The sequence below is a fragment of the Papilio machaon genome, chromosome 8 (genome assembly GCF_912999745.1).
Source record: "Papilio machaon chromosome 8, ilPapMach1.1, whole genome shotgun sequence".
Lineage (NCBI taxonomy): Eukaryota > Metazoa > Arthropoda > Insecta > Lepidoptera > Papilionidae > Papilio > Papilio machaon.
This window is the reverse complement of record NC_059993.1, coordinates 1,381,602-1,404,226: the sequence shown is the minus strand read 5'-3', so window position 1 is coordinate 1,404,226 and position 22,625 is coordinate 1,381,602. Positions and strand designations below refer to the sequence as shown.

Below are 22,625 nucleotides of genomic sequence, written 5' to 3'. Positions count from 1 at the left end.
CAAACAGAAATCCCTGATCTCTGCCTACCCCTGTAGATTATGAGCGTTGCTGTTTAAACTAAATATACGCGAAGGATATGATTCAAAATTTAACAACACAAAAGGATAGATCGAATGAAAACTCAACAAAGTCTCAAAGGGACGAACAATGCCATTAAGAATCGAAGAAAAGATTTCGTATTGTCCTGAATCGCTCGTAATTATTAGTGAAACAAAGTTAAGGTATTATCGATACCTTTAAATACATAACTACTGGCCGGAAACGAAACCTTTTATGATCACTGCAACTGTCCGGAACGGTCCATATTGCTTGTGTGCGCGTCTGTGCTGTCCGGAACAGTGCGCCGCGTCACTTCCATGTGTGTGACTGTTCTGTCCGGAACAGTCCGCTGTGCTATTTGTGTGAAACTACCTCACCTCTATTGTGAATAGACGTCTGCGTCTGTATCGGAACGTTGGTACAGTTATAATAAAAAAATAAGTGTACTTAGTATAAGTGTAATTAAGATTTAGTACTAGTAATATTATTTTATTGTATTTGTTAATTAAAAATTATTTATGTAAATTCTTAAGAAATACACAAAAAAAAACATTTTCAAATTATATGTAGAAAATAATTGTTATTTCGTATACTTTAAATGTATTATTTTATTATTTATATTATTTTAAAATTCTCAAAGTCCCGGCTTGAATTCATTACTTACACTGTTTTTATTAATGTCACGGAGACACTTGTGCTATCGCTTGTACGTTGTTTAATCAGGCGTGTCGCAGCTTCATTCAGTACACGAGATGTGTAGCACTGTACACGCAGACCTATTCACTACTCGTGTGTTTGCTATCGTCTGCCATTTATACATACATATTCTGAGCTATAGAATGTAGCGATGATGCAAAATGTGTTTCTAAAACAAATTTTTGCTCCCACAAACGTATAGTTGGTATCTCAAAGCATTCAATTACTGTAAAATTGTTCAACCGAGTTTTTAAAAGAAGTAACAAATCAGAAATCTAAAGTTAGTCTTGGCCGAGAATAAGGCCACCTTTCGAGGTCTCACGCCTTCTCAGCCGAGTTGAATACTTGGGAGCTCGTGCAGATTCCTGTCCACTTTATCTTTCCAGTGATACCTGTCAGGAAAAATGTATTAACATTTTGAAATATTCATTTAAATAGAAAATGTTATGCCTATACTAAATATTGGCTTGACACACCATAACGGTTTATAAAACATCGTCCAATATCGTCGGGTGGCTGACTCTACAAACAGAGAACGAGTATGCAGTAGCGGTCATAGATAGAGCTTTACATATTCAGATAGAACTGCTATGGCACGCTTATTGTCTATATACAAACCAATAAAACAGCTTTGACGAGTCAGCTTTGTCATTGCACCGATTCAGGCTTCAATTAAATAATTTAGGCTACAGGATGTTACAATATATCTGAGATACATATTTGCGAAAAACATTACACCCTGTAATGTTAGATCTATTTACATAAAATTTTGTAACATGTTAAAATGTTACACATTTTTATGTAACATTTTGACATGAAACATTTTAAAAGCTTCAGCTGAAATCTTCATTTAGCAGTGAAATACGGCACGATGAGAGAAGTCATAGAATAATAATCAGAATGCTTCCATTCCGCATCTTGGCTTTGAAACAATGCTTTTGACTCCGCGACACCGCGCCCAATCCAGCTTTTAGAACGTAGGCACAGATTGAACTGCAACCCTGCAACGTAAGCTTCATAATATAAGCTTTTATTAATTTAAAAAGGAATAGAAAGTAATATGCAATGAACATTTTTTTATTTAACAACGTGATAATTGTATCGAATTACATAATATAGTGGTCGCCCATTAGTCAATTAGATTATATTAAATAAAAAAAATATGTTCATGCACTTCTTATCCACATTAATTTTACTGCGTCAAATTTCACCTTTATATATAAAAGAGTATTCCTTAAAAAGGGTACAAAGTTTCGTACTAAAAGTGATTATAGAAGTTTTTATTTCGTTTAAAAACATGATTATTAAATATGTTTAAACTTTAAAATGTGTAAAAGTCCACTAAAATCTTATTCCGGTGTTACATCTAATAAAATAAATCTAATTGCAAAACAACTTTGAAATAATATGGTTAGTTACTACAACAAACATATCTCGTTTAAAAATCAATTAACTTGTCTATAATAAAATTAAAATAAAGTAGGTTATATTAAACCAAGGCAACTAGCCAAAGTCACTGTGACTACTGTTATGACGCACATTTTTAAACTCATATAAAAAGAAAGGACTTTAAAATAAAGATAGAACCACACTGCAATTTAATATTATTGCAACATGATGTATAACTATGGGGGCATACTAAAGTAATTTCATCGCACCGCTCGTATAATAATTATAATTCCTTGAATCTTTACTACTACAGTGTGCTCTCAATTGTCACTTGAATTTCCATTATCACAGCACCTTTTTTACGACATTACTGCCTTCCCTTTCCTTCCCTTAGAGAAAAATAGAGATAGCAATAATTTTGTAGACAATGTCACGTCTGAAATTCAAGGTCATAGAAATCGAAGAAAACGTCTGACTCAGATATATCATTTCAGTCCCTTGATGTATGGCTTCATAAAAGATTTATAAATATTTATATACCTTGAATATCACTGAATATGACAGCAGATAAAATAGTTGGGTGTGTGAAATATTAGAGGACCTTTTATCCAAAAAAGGTTTCACGATTTACACGCTCGAGAATCCGTTGCGATATTTTATTACTTAACTGAAACCAACGGCATGTTTCATAATGTTCAAGTAAGCTGTTGGATAACAAATAAAATAACTGGCATATAACACTTACTGACAAAATATTTTTTACTGTCAAAACACTGTTTAAACAAATAACTTCTTACTCAGGTAGCTCATTGTACATTGTGAAATGGCCCTAAGACTTTCATAAGAAATATAATGAAGCCTGTACATCGGTCACTAGATTTGTTTCTTTATTATAAAGGTACTTATCAAACTTATTAAAACATTAAAAGATTTGTTCTTTAATAAACAGACATATTAACTACAGTATCTCTCTTTATTTAATTAAAGATTTGTATCTTAAAACAGTTATTGAAATAAAATTCCATCTTTCATAAAAATGAGGAAAATTCTCGATAAGAATTTAATTAAAGTAGAAGTTACTTAAACCGTCTGTCGGATTGTCGGCGCCATATTTCATTGCAGTTCAGACAACAATGACAAATGTCCCGACAACCCCTGCAAACCCCTACAACGAGTGAGAAATGAGACGTGAGATTGTAATAATTTTTACTTAACTCTAATTGGGCAAACCGATTCAATTTCATGGCCGCATAAAGCGTAAGTAGTATACATTTTTCGTGGATTATTTTTGTTATCTGAATGTTTGTGGGTTTTTTTATAATAGTGGTTTAATACTTTACCATTCCAAGAATCCATTAAATATTATTTAAATAGTAACAGAAGACAGGCGTGAAGTAAAAGCTATTCCACGATTCGTCTGATGAGTGTGTTATCGGAGTCCTAATTTTAGTTCTCTTTTCCTTCCCACCCTTTTCTTATGAGGAAAGGATGGGAAGAGGATCGGGATTTGATAGAGGTGATGGCTAGGAAGGGGAAATATTCTCTTTTTGTGCATCCCCACATCCGTCGACTAAAGGTAGGCAACGCATCTGCAATTGATGTCTATCGGTCACCTCACTATTTCGGCGAATTCGGCGAGTTCCTATTCAAAGGAATTTGAAGAATAAAAGACTGTTTACTACAAACAAAGTATTGTAATATAGTAAAATTGTTACTGTAATTAGTTTGAAAACAAATCATTTACAAGATACGAGCGAATTTATGCTATAACTAATATTATAAATGCGAATGTTTGGATGGATGTTTGTTTGAAAGTACCTCCGGAACGGCTCTTGATGAAATTTGGCATAGGTGTAAAGCATAGTATGGAAAAATACTTAGGCTACTAATAAAGTTTTTTTAAATGCATGCGGACGGAGTCGCGGGCGACATCTAGTATTTGAATATAAATAAAAATAAATATCGAAACGTAAGAAAGTAAACATCGTTGTAGGCAAATAAAACATTATTAATTTTCAATTATACCGCGCTGCCGAATCTCAAATAGATTTAATGTTTTCGAAGCTCAATTCGTAACTCGAAAGCATTTTATTTACAAACATCTCATTTCTTTAAGTTCTCGAACCATTCCATTTACTTTGCAAATATTTGATGTATATTTTCTCGTACATTCTACGTAAACGTTATAAAATGAATCCATTTTGCAGGTTTGTCAGTTTGTTTTAAAGTATAAGTTTAAACTTACTTCTTTAAATACTCGAATGTACACCTTTATACCTTAAAAACAGAATTTTATTACTAATACAGAATTGAATACAGAAATTATTTATACCTCTACCGAAAAACTTTCTAACATCCATAAATGTTTGAAAATTCATTTAAAAAGTAAGTGTAGAATATCTGACTACTTATTTTTAAGGTAATTGCTATTTTTATTTAAAATTTATTGCAAATAAAACAAAAGATATCACGTTCCGACGTTTCTAATTTGAGCAATTAGTACAAATTCACCGTCATTGTTACACTATTGCAAGGATTCGCTTTCAGTTGTAACTTCGGTGTGCTAATTGAAACTAGATATATCCAACATTTGTAGAAACGTTTACCTTATTTGTAAATATACCTCATCTTCACATTTGGAATACTTAATTCGTCTGTATGATTTTTTTTGTTACTCCGTAACTCCGCCCTTAGTTTTCCGATTTTCATGATTATTTTTTTTTAGGCCTTTCAGATAACCATTAAATAAATTATCAATGTATTATGAATACTCTGTTACCGATTTCATGAGTTTATTACATTCTCGGAATACGCGCAGTAAATTAAGTTCTAACATTAAGCGAAGCAAGAAAAGCGAATCACTTACAATATCAAGTTACGTACGTGCCCTTCAAGCTGTTTGCGCACGAGGTCGGCAGAGGTCGACACTAGTACCTCCACTTATCTTTTGAATAATAACGTATTATGTATTTGTTGTTATTTATTTATACTAGTATATAAAGAGATAATAATCTCGTATATTAATATGTTACATCTCATAAAAATATTCACGTATGCTAACATACTTTCTAAGGATTTTTGTTATAAAAGGTTCAAATTTAATATAGCTAGTATGTAAATAACTCAAATAATTCGAATGGTTTTTAGTGAAGTATTAACATTTTGGCTCGAATTTGAAATGTAATAAGAACTTGAGTAAAATATCGCTGGATTAATTTCCTTCGTTGCTTCAAAGAGAAGTGGGCGAAAGCAACGAGCTTCTATTTATATATGCACATATAACATGTTTATATATAACTTTATATACATTTATCATGAGTAATATATATACAATACAACTTATTTTTCTGGTTATTAACAAATAACCGTGTATAAAATGAGATAACAAATTATAATGAAAACATTAAACTCTTATTTACTGATATCGGTTGCCCTAAAGTTTGAGTTATTTATTGAATATGAAACGGTTATTAATTTATAAGTGGGTCAGAACAACAAAGCGCTGTCCAAGTGACGTGCTTCTGAGTAAACTTATCTCGATTGATGGATCGGAAGGTCGACTGTTGCGTGTTCTGTAACGATAATTAAATTCTAATTACGTCTGGCGTTAAGGCGATATTTTGCCAAATATCTTTATAAATTATTTTGATAATTTCACGGTTCAAATTATTCAAAGTGATAATTATTGTGATTTTTATTTTTGATTGAAGACGTAATTTTTTAATAAATTTTGTTGTGATTGATTTGTGAATTTAATTTTCTTTATTTAAATCGTCTTTACAACTTTCCTTCTCTTTCATTGCGAAAACAATAGAGATGACAACAAATTTTGTGCAGGTTTTTGGACATTTAAAACGGTAAACATTACTTTAAGCAGGCTTATGTCTCGTTTTATGTCCCGTTATAACTTTATCCGGGATGCTAATAAGTTTCTATGTTTTAATGCCAACTAACACTGCGTCCAGTCATTAACTCAAATCCTTAAAGTCCTCAAGAAGTGTTATTAAACTTAGAACGAACTATTATACATCTTAATTGTTGTGTCCATTAAACAAATTGCTTACCTTAATCCTTCCTTACCTCAGTTATAGTTATAGAGATTGGGATTTATATAAAACTAGTTTTTACCCGCGACTCCGTCCGCGCGGAATGAAAAATAAAAAACGGGGTAAAAATTATCCTATGTCCGTTTCCTGGTTCTAAGCTACCTGCCCACCAATTTTCAGTCAAATCGATTCAGCCGTTCTTGAGTTATAAATAGTGTAACTAACACGACTTTCTTTTATATATATAGACTAGCTTTTACCCGCGACTCCGTCCGCGCGGAATAAAAAAAAAAAAAAGAAAACGGGGTAAAAATTATCCTATGTCCTATTCCTGGTTCTAAGCTACCTGCCCACCAATTTTCAGTCAAATCGATTCAGCCGTTCTTGAGTTATAAATGGTGTAACTAACACAACTTTCTTTTATATATATAAGACTAGCTTTTTCCCGCGACTCCGTCCGCGCGAAATAAAAAATAGAAAACGGGGTAAAAATTATCCTATGTCCGTTTCCTGGTTCTAAGCTACCTGCCCACCAATTTTCAGTCAAATTGATTCAGCCGTTCTTGAGTTATAAATAGTGTAACTAACACGACTTTCTTTTATATATATATAGATTACTATAGAAATAAACTTTGATATTAAAAAATGTAATAAAAAGGCTTAAATAATATTTAACACATTCGTTGCCACCGACTTGCCTCAATACATGACATTCAGAAATTCATAGCAGCATTGAACGTTAGGGATACACTAAGTTAAGTGAAGTAGCATAGTTTTTTTATTACTAAAATACAATATAAACCACTCGATAACGCCGAATAAAACACAGTTTAATAATATAAATTTCATGTGTTCATTGTTGAATTGTTATTGAAAATCTCTTTTATCTTCACTGTTATTGTTACGAGAATTGCAACCCATTTCCTTTGATAATATAACTAGAAGGGATTAAATCAAAAGCGTCGGTCGACAAAGTGCGGCGTCGTGCAGTACGACAGTCGGAACCGGATTTATCTACATTTAGTCGGAATTCAGTCTGACAGTATCAAATCTTCTATATATATAAAAGAAAGTCGTGTTAGTTACACTATTTATAACTCAAGAACGGCTGAATCGATTTGACTGAAAATTGGTGGGCAGGTAGCTTAGAACCAGGAAACGGACATAGGATAATTTTTACCCCGTTTTCTATTTTTTATTCCGCGCGGACGGAGTCGCGGGCAAAAGCTAGTACAAAATGTTTTTAATGTTCACTTTTGACTCACTAAAAAGCAATGATGTTAGTAAATATAGCGAAATATTAAATCATCACTTATATATAATTTTGGCCTGAATAAAAAAGATTGATAACTCTAATATAAAATGAAAATCAAGTTTATTTGGATTTCATAGTATATTGGTCCTGAGATACTCGTTACATTATAATAGAGTGCTAATTATACAGTTTTTCTTCATTACATTTTCTTTACAAAATTGTATATTCAATATTCTATTGTAACAAGTTGTAACGTTTTCAATTCAGTCTCAAGCCGGAACTTTCGAGAAACAAACTGGAGACTACGCAGTCTTCAGCACCGGATATTAAAGTTAGAGGTCCGGACGTTTTAGTCAACTGTATACTTTTTTCTTCATTCAAAGGTACTTTCTATGAAAAGTGCTTAAACTATTTGTATCGATTTAAATTAAAAACAAAGTTTACTGTAGTCTTTTGAGATATGAAAAAATCTCTTCAAAATCGGACTAGTCAGGTGCAAGTCAAGCAATGGACATACAGAAAAAAATATTTATTCTGTTACCGTGGGTTTCTGAGATGAAAATCTCCCTTTAAAATATATTTTTATCTCACAGGGATTGACGATATGTTTTCGGGTCGGGTATTATATAAACTATTCTATATAAAACAAAGGAATAAATATATGTAATTACTTAATACTTGCTGTTAACAATTGTACGGCGACTGAAACATAGCTTAACAACTTTGCTTCAAAAAAAAGGGGAAATTAAGTCGTAAAAAATACTTAATAATAAAATACCGAAGTTTACTAGCAATTTGGGCAGACCTAGTATTATAGGTTGGTTTATTTGATTTCTTCCGCTGTCAAGTACAGCCGTGTAAGGCTTTCCGGGTCGGTACGCAGGTGATATTGCGAGGGAAAGAACAGCGGCTTTAAATAAATTGTCCCGTCAGAGGCAGGTCAGATTAGTACCGAATTGTATTACATTACTTTTATGTTGTTACAGCTAATAAGAGTATAAAGATCGATACTCGGAATAAATTGTCGATTTTCAAATATTATTAGTTGATAATTTTAAGTCAAAGTGAAATAGTCGAGTAACAATAATCTTTTAACCAATATATTACACTATTTATTTTATAAATAGTTAATTTATCTTATAATATTATTGGATTGCATTTAAATTTTAAAATTCTATTTAATAACCTGAGTTATTTTCATAAAATTTAATCAGATCGAGCGTAGAGAGCTCTATACTATCTCACAATGTTAAGAGTTTTGACTCTTTCTGATTTAGGCTCTGGCATTTGTTTTTATCGTTAAGTTTTTGTTTTTTATCGTTCGGATTTTATTTTATAGCATTTAAAAAAATAGAAGATTTAACTTTATTACAATTTTATTGTATTCCTAACACCTAACAACACAGATACAATATCCAAATTTAATAAATCTTCATTCACAGTTCATCAAAAGACATAATTTCTAAAATTATCTTACTTCTAACTAATATTACAAATGCGAAAATTTTGATGAATGAATGGATATTTATTTGAAGGTATCTCGGGATCTTGATGAAGTTTGGCACAGATTTTTATTTTTATTATATCCGTGCAGACAGAGTCGCGGGTGACAGTATTTTAAAAATTATGAAAAGGTAGAAATTTTCGCGACATTTCTTAAATCACCGCTTTTTGCTAGTATTTAATTTTAGAAACTCAATGTGCTAATATAAATTACTATTAATGATTTAGAATCCATACTCTCTTCTTAATACATGTATATTTTATCTTAACCTAATCTAAAAAGGAGACCACTTAACAACTAAATGCGTCTGTGAGAGCAAATTAAGTTTGACATCACAATGAACATAAAGACAATTGAAATTTAATCATAAAATGACCATCCAAATGAAATGTGATCAAGTGTCCAGTCATCCCGGTCATGAAACGCATCGGGCATGCAAAATGCGGCGCGCAAATCGATTGCAGTGAGATTGCAGCGGCCAATGCGGCGGCTCATTGAATTATACAATGCATAACGATCTGCTCTAAGTGATGGACTGGGTTAGTGATGTACATCATGTTCATCTGTTATCGATAAGGTATTATCGACCAAGACCGTTATCGTGTCAATATAAATAACGTGGATATGTTTATTTTATTTATTATTTATTCTATTATAACTTTTACAGAAAAAAATTATCTATTAGTTTAGTTTTCTTTTATTTTTATAAATTAAAAAAATGCTAACAGTGGTAGATCCCGCAACAACAATATTTGTTGTGTGCACGAATTGGTCGGGTCGACCGGTGCAATACCACGACCACACAGAAGACAGGCGTGAAGTGGAAGCAATTCCGTGTTTCGTCTGATGAGTGTGGTACCGGAGGCCTAATTTTGGTCCTCTTTCCCTTCCCACCCTTTTATTATTAGGAAAGGATGGGAGTGGGAGGTGGATTTGGCGGAAGAGGGGACGCATAGGAAGGAGAAATATCCTCTTACTGTGCATCCCCTTCTCCGTTGATTAAAGGTAGACAACGCATCTGAATTACGGGATGTCTATGGGCAACGGTCGCCTCGCTATTGCGGCGAATCCGGGTGGCCATTTGCTCGTTTGCCAACTTATGATATAAAAAAAACTATTAGATTAGAGAATTCCTTTGAGTTCTTCAACTTCATAATCGCTGCCTGTATCTTTGCCTTGTATCCTTGGAGTATGTGTGTGAATATTTCTCTTTATATTTAAAATCTTAGATAAATTCATGTTATACGTGGATATATAACGAAATATTAAGCAAAAGCGAAAACCAGACTTCAGTTCCAATAAATGTGTAAAAGCAACAACGAATGAATCAATAATACTTAACATTTAACTGACTCGCTAGTTTAACTACAAATGGAAGATTGTAATTGCAATACAAAGCACATCACTAGACGCGTAGGCGTCAGCAATTTAGCGCTTGTCAAATGTTCAATTCGTATAAACGTGAACACTCGTCTCTCAGATGAGTCGCGAACGTTTTGCGATGTCATTTGTTCACGCACATAATGTTGTCGTTTTAATACATCAACACTTATTTGGTATTTATTAAATATGTACAAATTGAGAAAGTAATTATCTTTAGTGAGTTGATGTGACTTATGATATATATATGCGATAACTTATGCTCACTAATGCAATACCTCAACATATGTTGAAGTGAATAGGTATACACGGTGATTGTCCGGAAACAGTCTTGTCTTAAATTTGAAAGAGAATGAAACGAATTTGGTTCTTTCCTTCTTATCCAAGTTGTCACCTGAGAAGACCAAAGCTCATATACTGTTCGTAAGATACGGGATTCTTACCACGATTAGGCTATTTGAGCTCATGAGTCAACCCGTGAACATGGCGCATACAATTGTGCCGAAGTATCGGGAGCTCAAACAGCCTAATCGTAGTAAGAAACCAGTTTCTTACGAACAGTATGTTAATAAAAACCACGAAAGTCTGAAGTTATAGACCAAAGCTCGTTTACTTCTATGTACAAATTTGCTGTCTTAATCTGGATATAAAAATAGACGTTACTACTAGACTAAGACTACTAGACTAGACTAAGGCTTAAAATTTGTGTCTCTTACATATTGTAGTAGACTAAGATTCTAGTTTCAATTCTAAATAATACCACAAATTGAATAATTTGATTCCAATCAAGATTAATCTCTCGCCGTTCACAACCAAATCTCGGCTTCTAACGTTCATAATTCACAAGAAGATTACTTATACTATGTATAACTTGACGTAACATACATATAGGATTATAATTTGATTGTGTAGATCCGGCTCTTGAATTATGTATCCGGTTGTATTTTGGAATTTGGAATTATGAAGATCATTTATCATAAAAGTATCGATGAATCAATTTGTCTTTTAATTAATATAAATTATATTTAACACTATGTTGTGGTACCTGGTGTTACTAAATAAATGATTATTTTCTTACTTACTCTGCTGGCGCAGCGACCCAAAGTTACCTGTCCTGCGCCGTTCCCTGCCAGTCCATCGATTATAGCTCTCGTAGGTCCAGCTCTACGACGTCTCGCCAGCGGTATCTGTCGCTGTCCCGAGATATGCTGCTTTGGCTGCACGATCTTCCCCCATTCTCATAATGTGACCCAGCTATCGGAGTCTGTGAGATTTGACTTCTCCGGTGATATTCGGCTCACCTAACAGCGTCTCAATTTCTATGTTATAGTGGGCAATCCAGCTGCGCCACCAGAATCATTTCCTCCTCTTTAAGGGTTAGTGTCTAAGATCCGTCTTATTATAGTTTTGTATATCCGGATTCTTCTCTTAACAGTATTAAATTAAATATTATTTGATTAGTGTCACAATGTCACTACTTTGTTATTTATATCGCAAAAAGCATAATTTATATTTATTTTTTTATAAGAAAATATGTATTATGAATTTATTTTTTTATTTGTGTATAAATTAATGGACGAAAACTATTCAAGTTCAGGTATTAGATAAGTTTCAAATGTAAAAACGAAATTCAATATTGAATGTGCAACAATTAATTGTTACCTCACTTTGAATATTCATGTATGTGTGGGTGGTTGTTATCCGACGTGTCCAATGCTGGTCGTGTACGTGCACCCCGACGATTAATTAATTGGCAGCGAGCGTTGGACCGCAGCTGCGACGTACATGCCCGCTCGTAACGTTTTATGGTCGCGGCAGATGTACGCACCACTAACGACCCGTATCTATCGACCATATATTGTGGCACTAGGAAAATAGTCAGAGAAATAATGTGGCTACTATTTTAAGCTTACATTAGTAGTAGTAGAAATTAGTAAACAGAAAATGAAATTGATAACGTTTAAATTTCAATTTCAAAAGAAACCAAATTTACCAAAGTAAGTCTTGATTTAAATTGTTAGGTTAAACATTTTTATTTGTTACAGGTAATTTCCAAGGCGACATAGCAATATCTGACTCTGATTACTACAAGCCAACCAACACTGCCCCGTCTACGTCCAAAATAAATAAGTCTTTACAAGAAGAAGTAGAAAGACTCAAGAAGGAAGTACTGCTTGAAGGATTACAGGTGGAAGAGGAAGGGTTACCAGATATTTTGAGAAAACGAACTAAACAACCAGTTCCTTTAATTCAGGAGAAACCAAAGAAGTATAATGATGCTTCTTTACATACAAAAGTGAGTAGAAATGTTACATGATTTTTTGTTTTAATTTTATATACTAAATATTTAATTACTAGCTGTCACTCGCGACTCTGTCCGCGAGCTTTAAGAAAAAAACGTAGAAAGTAGCCTATGTGTTTTTCTGAACTATGTTCTACATCTGTGTCAAATTTCATCGAGATCTGTTGAACCGTTCTGGACATACTTTCGAATAAACATCCATCCATTCGTCCATCCATCCAAACTTGTTTTCCACGCATTTTTAATATTAGTTAGATTTAATAATTTTCTTTCTTTGTGTACGTCTAGGAGACTAGTTGATTTTTTAGGCGCTCTATATAGTACTTTTTATTAAATTTAGTGAATTGAGATTATAGAATTCCTTAAGCATTAGCGAAATAAGGTATTTTGAACAGCGTCTAGAATATTTTATATTTTCAGGTATTACCAGCTGGGCTAGACAAAGCACTCTTAATAAAGAACGGTAAAATACTTCCTCCCGAAATGTTAGATAATTACACTAGCCATAATTACCAAAATAAATTCAATCCTTCAAATCAATCCGTTGTTGATAACCTCACAGAATCCGAAAGTTTAGAGCAAGACGGAGTTCTAGTAGTTAACATATCAACAGATAATATTTTAAACCTAGAAGACTTTTTTCCTAGCATTCAATTATCAAATTTGTCAAACAAAATGGATGAAGTTACAAATAAAATACAAAGCAATAGTCGAGAAATTACTGGAGATTCGAATAACAATATTAAGATTAAAGATTTACCAGAAAATATAACTATAGCACCCGCACCTACTAATGGTTTTATTCCTTCAAATGAACAAGAGGATGATAATAAAGAGAAAGTAATTGTGAATAAAACTATCAAAGGGTTATATGAAAAAGTGTATGAAGCGAATGATTTGCTAAAACCTACTGAGAGTCTGCAAAGTTTATTAGAAGAAAGTGAAATACGCAGACGTCGAAGAAGACGTCGTCATGGCAACGGAAGACGGTAAAACTGATTTCTTTTTCGATGTTGTTATCATTCTAACCTTATCTTGAATGACATAAAAATTGTAAAAAACCTAATATTTATTTGCAAATAAAATTGATGGTTATTTTCTAATTAATTCAATATTAAGAAATCCCTACGGCAATATTTTCTTTAACTCGTAAAAGATTATAATACGAAACCTTAAGATATTTTTTCTCATTAGAAGGTTCTTGTGAAAGTGTTTTAATTTAAATTTTCTTGGCTTACAAAATACAAGTAAACTAAGGATAATATTTTTATAGACTTAGAAATATACAATCGGGCGAAAGAACAGGTCAAAATACCATTAAAATATCTGAAGAGAATCAGAGCGGATCACATCACACGAGAAAAAAGTTTTTTCGACACCAAAAAAAGTATGACGAAAAGGAAACAAGGTACAAACAAGTGATACCAGAACACGAATTTGAAGAGAAGTTTGAAGTGCATCCACCGCCGAAAGAGAATAAAACTAGAATTGAGACGCAACAATTTAAAGACTGGTTTTTTCGTGACTCCGACGATGACTTAGAGGCAATGGAGAGTCAGTTTTATAATCATACGGAGGTACATTTTACAATTAATTATACACAATTTTATAATATAAATAGAACTCTTTAAATTCATCTTGAACTATTCAATAAATACATATTTGAATAGAAAGAGAAATACTATAATTATGTTATGTAAATAAAGTTTAAATAAAACAACTCTGTATACATAGCATTGTAACATTATTCATTAAAAATATAAAAAAAAAAATCCAATTCAAAGTGTACATTTTACTTCATACAGGAACCAAGACGTCGCCATCGTACAGCCAGGGCTGCAACAAATCGTAAAGAAAGGATCTGGGAGAACGGTGTGATCCCGTACGAAATAGATGGCAACTTCAGCGGTGCCCACAAGTCTCTTTTCAAACAAGCTATGCGGCACTGGGAGAATTTTACCTGCGTTAAATTCGTGGAAAGAGATCCCAGTCTTCATAAGGATTATATTATATTCACTGAGAGACCGTGTGGGTAGGTATCATATAGTTAGCGTCTTTTACACTCTAGATGGTTGGTTATTATACTTGAGTCTATTTATCTTTCTACTGTTCTACAGAAAATTACTCTTTGGACTCATATATCAAGCAAAAGACTGAGAAACTTATTCCTAAAGATATAGTAGCTATAAATAGACCTCTTTCTTATGCGTTCTTCTTGTTTTTTGGAGCAACTTTAACTATGGTAGAATTCATTTTGAAATTTATATACAAAATCTTCATCGTCATCCACAGATGTTGTTCTTTCGTTGGCAAACGTGGCAGTGGTGCACAGGCGATATCTATCGGCAAGAACTGCGACAAGTTTGGCATAGTGGTGCACGAGCTGGGTCACGTGGTGGGCTTCTGGCACGAGCACACGCGTCCTGATAGGGACAACCACGTGCAGATTATCAGGGATAATATTCTTAGCGGTAAATATCGACTTTGTTTTGTCTATGAGACTTTTATTATTATGTTAATTTTCATTAACATATTGGTAACACTTGGGTAGTATTTATAGGCCATAATCGATAGAGCTTAGGTAACAAGTTTCGGACTAGGACATAATCTGTTTAGAAAGATTAAAGTCTCAAATCTTTGATTTGTGTTAATAATAGTGCAGCAGATGCAATTGTCTACGCGTTATTTAGTCCAGTTATTTAGGCAAAGGTCTCGTCACAGAATGAAACAAGAAAGGAAAGATAAAATATGACATGACCTACTAAAAATAAATTAAGAGCTATAAGCCGTCCGTTGATAAAGTCGAATCCTTAATGATAGGGGTCATTACGAAAATTGCGCGGATTCCGACCAAATTCCGCGTAATTTGGGTTCAAATTATTTAAACGACTATCGCGTGCGCAGTCAATTCCCTTCTTAGCTGCTGCAGATCACCGAATCACGCGATTAATCTACAAATTCAATTGCTCACGTTATGTTAATGCTAATTCAAAAATTGCTTTAGATGACATCAATAAAAAGTTAACAGAAATGCACCAAAATAATCACTTTTAGTATGTCTTTAATATTTAGATGTCCTTTTTAAAATCCATTTTTAAATTAACTTATATAACTTGAAGCCTCACTAAGAGAATATCTTAATGTACACTTATCTATATCACATAAACTCTTCTTAATGTAAAGAAACTGTTTAAACGTCCATTAAATACTTCAGTACGGAAGTTAATTGCCAATCTGGTTAATGGTCTAACGAAAAAAACCACATAAGATTTGCAACCTCATATCATTTTGGGAACTACATATAAAACTTTAACTAGTTCAATAGTTTAAAAAAAGATGAAAGCATATTTCTTATCTCGTACATAATAAATTCTTTAAGTAATATAAGTATCAGCTTATCGTGAAATCAGGTGATAGCTTGTGAGATGCGTGGCTCCAGTGTCTCGAGCTTCCACGGCTACTTGACCCCAATCCCCGACAACGCTCGCCGCAACACTTTACAGTGAGCCGAGTTGTTTCACACAATCACGTAATAAAGAACTAAAAATTAAACTATTTCTTTGTAATAAAACATGGTTATATATAATTAACTATATAAAACCGGTGTCGTTGTTCAGCGCAACTAACTCACGCCCATGACCCAGAAGAAAAAATATAAAACGGTCTATTGCGTGATTGTAGCAAAGGTTTAAATTTTTTAGTCCATCTGTATCGATTCTTTCAAGATGCCCGAACCACGAACGTAGCATTTAAAATTTAAACAACAGCAGTTTACGATTCATTACGAGACGGTGTAATAGGAGTCCTTGTAACAGTAACAGTGCTCCACACGGCAGTCGGTCACGTGACACACAATCAGCGGTGCGAGCCCATCCGGAAGTAACGAGCCCTTCCTGTCTATTATACGCTCTTTGGAGTTTGTTTGATTGTATCATACGGTCATTTGATTTGTTTATTATAGCTATAAATATACAAACAAATAAACCTTTCGGATTCGGTATTGACTATAACCTTGTTTAAACTTAAAGTAGGCTTCCAGTCGAATAAAAATATTTTACAATAGTACAAATATGTTAGCAGTGGAACTACACTACATTACAAAACAGAGCTTCTTTCCTTACAATCCTATTTCAATTAATGTTACTTACTAGTGGTCATTCAATAATGAACAATAGATGGCGCTAATAAAATAGGCGCAAGAGTAATGAAATATTGACATTAACTAGAACATTTGTTTATAACAATAGTAATAATAATAATAATAACTGCTTTATTGTAACACTCATATACACAATTATGTGGAAGCCTTGGTTCCTGAACTAGGGCAAAGCCCTGTTTTTCAGGAGCCAATCCCTTCCCCCATTATCATCATCATTAAATTAATTTTACATTTAGTGATAAAAGAAAAGAAAACAATCATTTATGATAGTACATTTAAAACAACATAATATATAAAAAAATATTATTTAGTATTTTAATGTTATAACTGGCCAACGAGAACACCTTCACCTAATCAAATAAAAAAGATATTAAAAAAAGTAACAACGACAGATTTAGGCGCGAAGAAGAGTGCAAGATGTTATACGAATAAGTTAAAAACGAAATTGATTATACTCTCGTAATTAATTGTAAATTACAACGACATAAAGAAGATTGATAACAGATGGTACTAGTTTACATTTAGCCACTACAATGAATAAGATTGACTGAATCCAGGTTGACTTTAAAACGCATACTTTTATTCTCTACTAGCTTTTACCCGCGACTCCGTCCGCGCGGAATAAAAAAATAGAAAACGGGGTAAAAGTTATCCTATGTCCGTTTCCTGGTTCTAAGCTACCTGCCCACCAATTTTCAATCAAATCGATTCAGCCGTTCTTGAGTTATAAATAGTGTAACTAACACGACTTTCTTTTATATATATAGATAGATAGATAAGATTAAAAGGTGCTTGCATCTAATGTTTTCTAATTAATCACGTTTTATCATTCATCGTCTTATTATATCATAGTTCAATAAAGAACTGACTAACTGCAGTTGGGTGGGTGTTCAAGTCCGTTATGAATTGTGTCATTGCCATGTGTTATGCTGCATTACGTTTACTGCAAATTATCCTATTCCGATGCGTGTTAGTAGTTATAAAGTTTTTAATATATATACTACAAAATAGTAACCTGATATAAAACACGATTTTTTATAATACTTACCGTGGTTTTCTGAGGTCACAATCTTAGTATAGAACATATCGTCATCCTTGTCACTATCATTGATAAAACAGAGATAACAATATGTTTCAAACGCAGATTTTGGTCTCAGAAACGTAGGGTTAGTGATAGAGATGTCAAGATTTTTCTCTTTTCATAATTTTTTTACATCTCGTCCTATAACTTCTTGTGTACATTTAAGTTATTCGAATATCAAAATGTTTGTTTTACTCGTTTATATTTAAGTTTCAATAAATCCCACTGATTATTTTTTTAAACAAATCTATAGTACAATTTCTAAGACAGCTGAAAATTATTTCCTATTAAATTTAGAAGCGCTTGAAATATCAAACTGTAGATAAAAGGAATGCCTTACGTGAGGTATAACTAATTAGCAAAATGACAAACATACTGAAATTTGGTACACGCAAACCTCAAACGAGGTCGTTGTTCGTAGTGAGAGACATAAATTACTGGAATGCCAACCGGGCATGTCAATACTCCAGCGATTTGCCGTCCCAGCGTGCATTACACAATGAAATTTCCACTTTAATCTACTTGAACAAAGCTTACAATCCCTTACAAAGGTATAAAAGCAGTTGTCCTACAGTCCACAACTTTAACATAATCACAATAAAGTTTAATCTCGTTGTAAAACGAACGTGTAAACGGTTCCGTGAATTCTCCAACTTAGGCCGGACTGAATTGTTTTAAAGATACCTAATGAGAATTTGTAACTGTTGTATTGTTCTTCATTTATTTCTTCATCTTCATCGTACACTGACCTTAAGCAACTCGACATTTCGTTCACCAAATCGGTCTTTATTTCTTTCGTCACTCCCTTCTTAGAGGCTATAATAATGATTCGCAGGTCAAGAGTATAACTTCAACAAGCTGACATACGAGGAAGTGAACTCATTAGGACAGACGTACGACTACGATTCTATAATGCATTATGCGAGGAACACATTCAGTAAAGGCACGTACTTGGATACTATACTGCCGCTCGAAGTCCACGGCAAGAAGAGACCAGAGATCGGACAGAGAGTGAGACTCAGTGCTAGCGATATAGCGCAAACTAATTTGTTGTACAAATGCGCAAGTGAGTATTTAAAACGATTTTACTGTCTTAAAGTTTATATTATTAGAGACAACTGGTAAATTTTTACGTACAATTTCTAAGGTATTTAATACTAAATGTCTTGATTGAAATATAAACAGAAGAAAAGGGCAGTATTAATGTTATTTATTTATTTTTCGTATTATAAAAAATGTACTTTAATGAGATTATATTCGCATAATACCGAAAGGAAATAGGTCTTCTCGGAATTCAAGTTATGAATGAGTATAATTTCTGTTTGTTTTTGATTTATCAACTATTTAATACTAAGGATAAAGGATAAACATATACAAGCGTTAATAGTCAAAACGATAAGATATATCTACCTCTGATAATTATTACCTTTGTCTATAATTAGAGTGTGGAAAGACGTTCCTGGGCAACTCGGGGTGGTTTAGCTCGCCCGGCTGGGGCGCGGAGGCGGGCCCTGCAAGCCCCGACCGCTGCGAGTGGAGGATCGTTGCCACACACGGCGAAAGGGTCGTGCTCAACATCACTGGTAAGTTACCGTCAAATTGCAAACATAGTCTATTTGAAATACCAATGACATGACTAAACTTCCCTTAAATTGGGAATTTTATATAAACAAATAATAAAGTCCGATTTATGAACAGGCATAAAATACGTGACATAGCGTGCCCGTACTAAATCACCATTAGTTTTCTTGATATCTTGTTGTTGCAAAGTCCTAATAATTAGTCCTAACAGAAGACTGAATTTCTCATATGATGTACCAACAAATAGTTGTGTTGGTAGTAACTGTTGTACTTCCATTGCTCATCAAAATTATATTGACAAATTCACTAGAAAATGTAATTTTAATTATCTCGTAGAGTTTTCATCAGCGGCGAATTAAGTGCCCTGTGTACACGGGTCCTGAAATTTTACCCATTGTAAACAGAGCTTAAAAATTTCTCTGTTAAAAGAGCAGCGTCACTACAGAGTGTTTGCTGAGGGCGACCCAATTCCAAGAGAAACTCGGCGAGTCCTGATTAGGGGTCCACACTAATTTCACAGATGTGTCCTAAAATTGGTACGGTCTTTTATCACGATCTTCCTTTATTAATAATTTGGAAGTTTTATACTAATATGTATAATGTAATTTATTTAGTTATTTTATAGAGCTACAGTTCTAGTGACTATAATTTTTTTTTAATAATTATTACATTGACTTTTGGTATTTATAATGTAAAACTTCGAAAAATTTGGAATAAAACTTTACATATTATATGAGGATCTACATTTTTGATCTTTAAGCATACAATGTAAAATTAAAAACACAAAAATAAATAGTTTAAACGTAACCAATTACTAAAAATTCATATGAAATGTGAGCGGCGTTTATAACGCCTGTGGCCCTTCTCACAGCAATGACATTGTTACATCGTTCAAACAATATATTTGGACAGGGGCCGTTTAAGTGAAATGGTCCGCGATCATCCTTGACAAATGGTTCCGCTGGTTAATATGTACTGTGGGCCCAATTGTTCTCAGACAACGTATTGTTTGATGGACAGTGAAGTATTGTTCCGGTGCCTTAACTGGTCGCACGTAATAAATCGACGGAAGTATTCAAATTTTTATATAAGGTTAATGACCTTAGATATCATCAGTAATATGTCTTCCATTAGAATTTACTGTTGTGATAAAAGTAGAACATTTGTACTTAATTGTAGCTACGGGATGTTGAACTAACCAATATAGTTCTGTGTCAACATTAGATTAGATATACTATAATTAAATTAAACCGTACATATTTGACAATTCCAGAAAGTGTTATATCACGTTGAACAATTTCAATGACGCGATATTTGCAATTCAATTTGTAAAATTAAATTTTGCACATTAATTGTACGAGACCGCACTAACCTTTCAACAATGTTTACACGCGAAATCAATTTGAATTCTGTGACATTTTGCGTTTGATTTTAGTAGAGTAAATAAAATTTATACATATTTATATGTTGAAGCGTTTGTATGTTTTTAATTTTTATTTATTGATATTTTGCTGCACTGTTTATTTACGGCCGGTCCTGGCTTTATACGAGTTAACATTAAATTTTTTATACATTTTTAACAACATGCTAATGGTGAAGATCGAATCAGGGATGACGATTTAAATTAGTGTGGTAGTTTTTGAGTTTATTCATTACAAAAATACAAATCTTCCCTCTTTATTGTAGTTGAGTAATTAAATGTGTTTATAACCTTTAAAGGTTTCGTTTCCTTCATTTTTCACCCAACTGATAACTATTAAATTTATTTATTTGGTTAACAATTCTTATGTAATCATTAAAACCGTGTTAATACTAACCACACAACCAGTTAACAACTGCAGTAACTATTAACAACAAAATAACCGTAACATTAAACGTTGGCCGACTAACTTCAGCCACTAATTTCTATGTTGCACATGCAACATTGACCGCTCTATGTTCGTGCAAATGGCACTTCCGAAGATTTATCTGCCAATAAACTTTTGCTCTACATCCGAAGCAAACGGCCGGGAAGTACATAAATTACTACACCGAAATTCAATGGAATAAATACACGAAGAAAGTATCAACTGTTGGTAATATTTACTACTAGCTGTCGCCCGTGACTCCGTCCGTCTAGAATTAAAAATAAAAAACTGAATAAGATGTATATGTTCTTCCAAACTATGTTCTACATCTGTTCTAAATTTCATCAAGATTCATTGAGTCGTACCGGAGATACCTTCAACCAAACATCCATCCATCTAAACATTCTCATTTATAATTATAATATTACTAAGATAGACTAGTAAGATTGCAATTAAAATTTTTCGATTGCCATTCGTTAGATTCCATTAGCTTGCGATATTAAGATTCAATTTTCAATATATTAAGACACATTTATATCCAATACAAATTATAGAACACGTAAGTATCTTGAATAAGGATTGAAGAAACTTTTCATACCCAAATTTATCCAAAAAATAAGTCAGTTTATAAAATGAATATGTCATTACTTAAAATTAACTTTTTCAAATTTAGTTCGAAATCTATTTAATACTCAAACAAAAGCATGTAATTTCCAAATAATAAATTTAAAAATTAAGCTCAATTACAAAGTTACATGATTTCTAATTTATTTTAATGAATTCCTTTAACATTTAAGTAGAGCATTTCCATTAAATCCACTTGAAACAATAAAGCCAACCGGAGAGCATTGTTAAAGCTCTTGATTAAACATGATAACGAATGACTAATGAATAAAATTTGTTCTAAAAGGTATTTTCCCCTAACCAGTATTTTAATTGCGGAATTATTAAGGTAGTTAAGTCAAGTTAGAAATAGTCTTTGAAATCTTTTTAGAATAGTTCACTAACTTCATGTGATTTATATTCCAAATAGAAAGCAGATAAAATGTTATCAATTCATTATGCAGTAAGCTTTGTAATAAACCAATAAAAAAAATTATAAAACAAATTCATAAGTACTGCTACAAATTGTGCTACGCCATGCCTACGTAACACGTAGAAGTGCTACGCGTTAACGTGACGTAATAAAAGGTTGTTTAAACGTATCTGTCATCCTGCTATGTTTATTATAATGAAATGAATCGCATATATTACGTAATTAATTTAATTTATAGTCTGTATCTGTTGACGAAAACTTAATTAATTGTGACAACACGTCGACTTGCGAAACCGATTCTGTTCACAA

At 32.9% G+C, this 22,625-nt stretch overlaps 1 protein-coding gene across 1 annotated transcript in view; it reads left to right on the top strand.

Annotated features, from left to right (window-relative positions):
- LOC106717936 (tolloid-like protein 1) overlaps window positions 1–22,625 on the top strand; it is a 37,170-nt gene that overhangs the window by 5,480 nt on the left and 9,065 nt on the right. Inside the window, exons 2-8 of the mRNA XM_045678869.1 lie at window positions 12,356–12,606; window positions 13,033–13,601; window positions 13,886–14,189; window positions 14,418–14,644; window positions 14,905–15,083; window positions 18,688–18,918; window positions 19,295–19,435. Of these exons, the coding sequence (XP_045534825.1) occupies window positions 12,356–12,606; window positions 13,033–13,601; window positions 13,886–14,189; window positions 14,418–14,644; window positions 14,905–15,083; window positions 18,688–18,918; window positions 19,295–19,435 (1,902 nt within the window). The remainder of the gene's footprint in view (window positions 1–12,355; window positions 12,607–13,032; window positions 13,602–13,885; window positions 14,190–14,417; window positions 14,645–14,904; window positions 15,084–18,687; window positions 18,919–19,294; window positions 19,436–22,625) is intronic.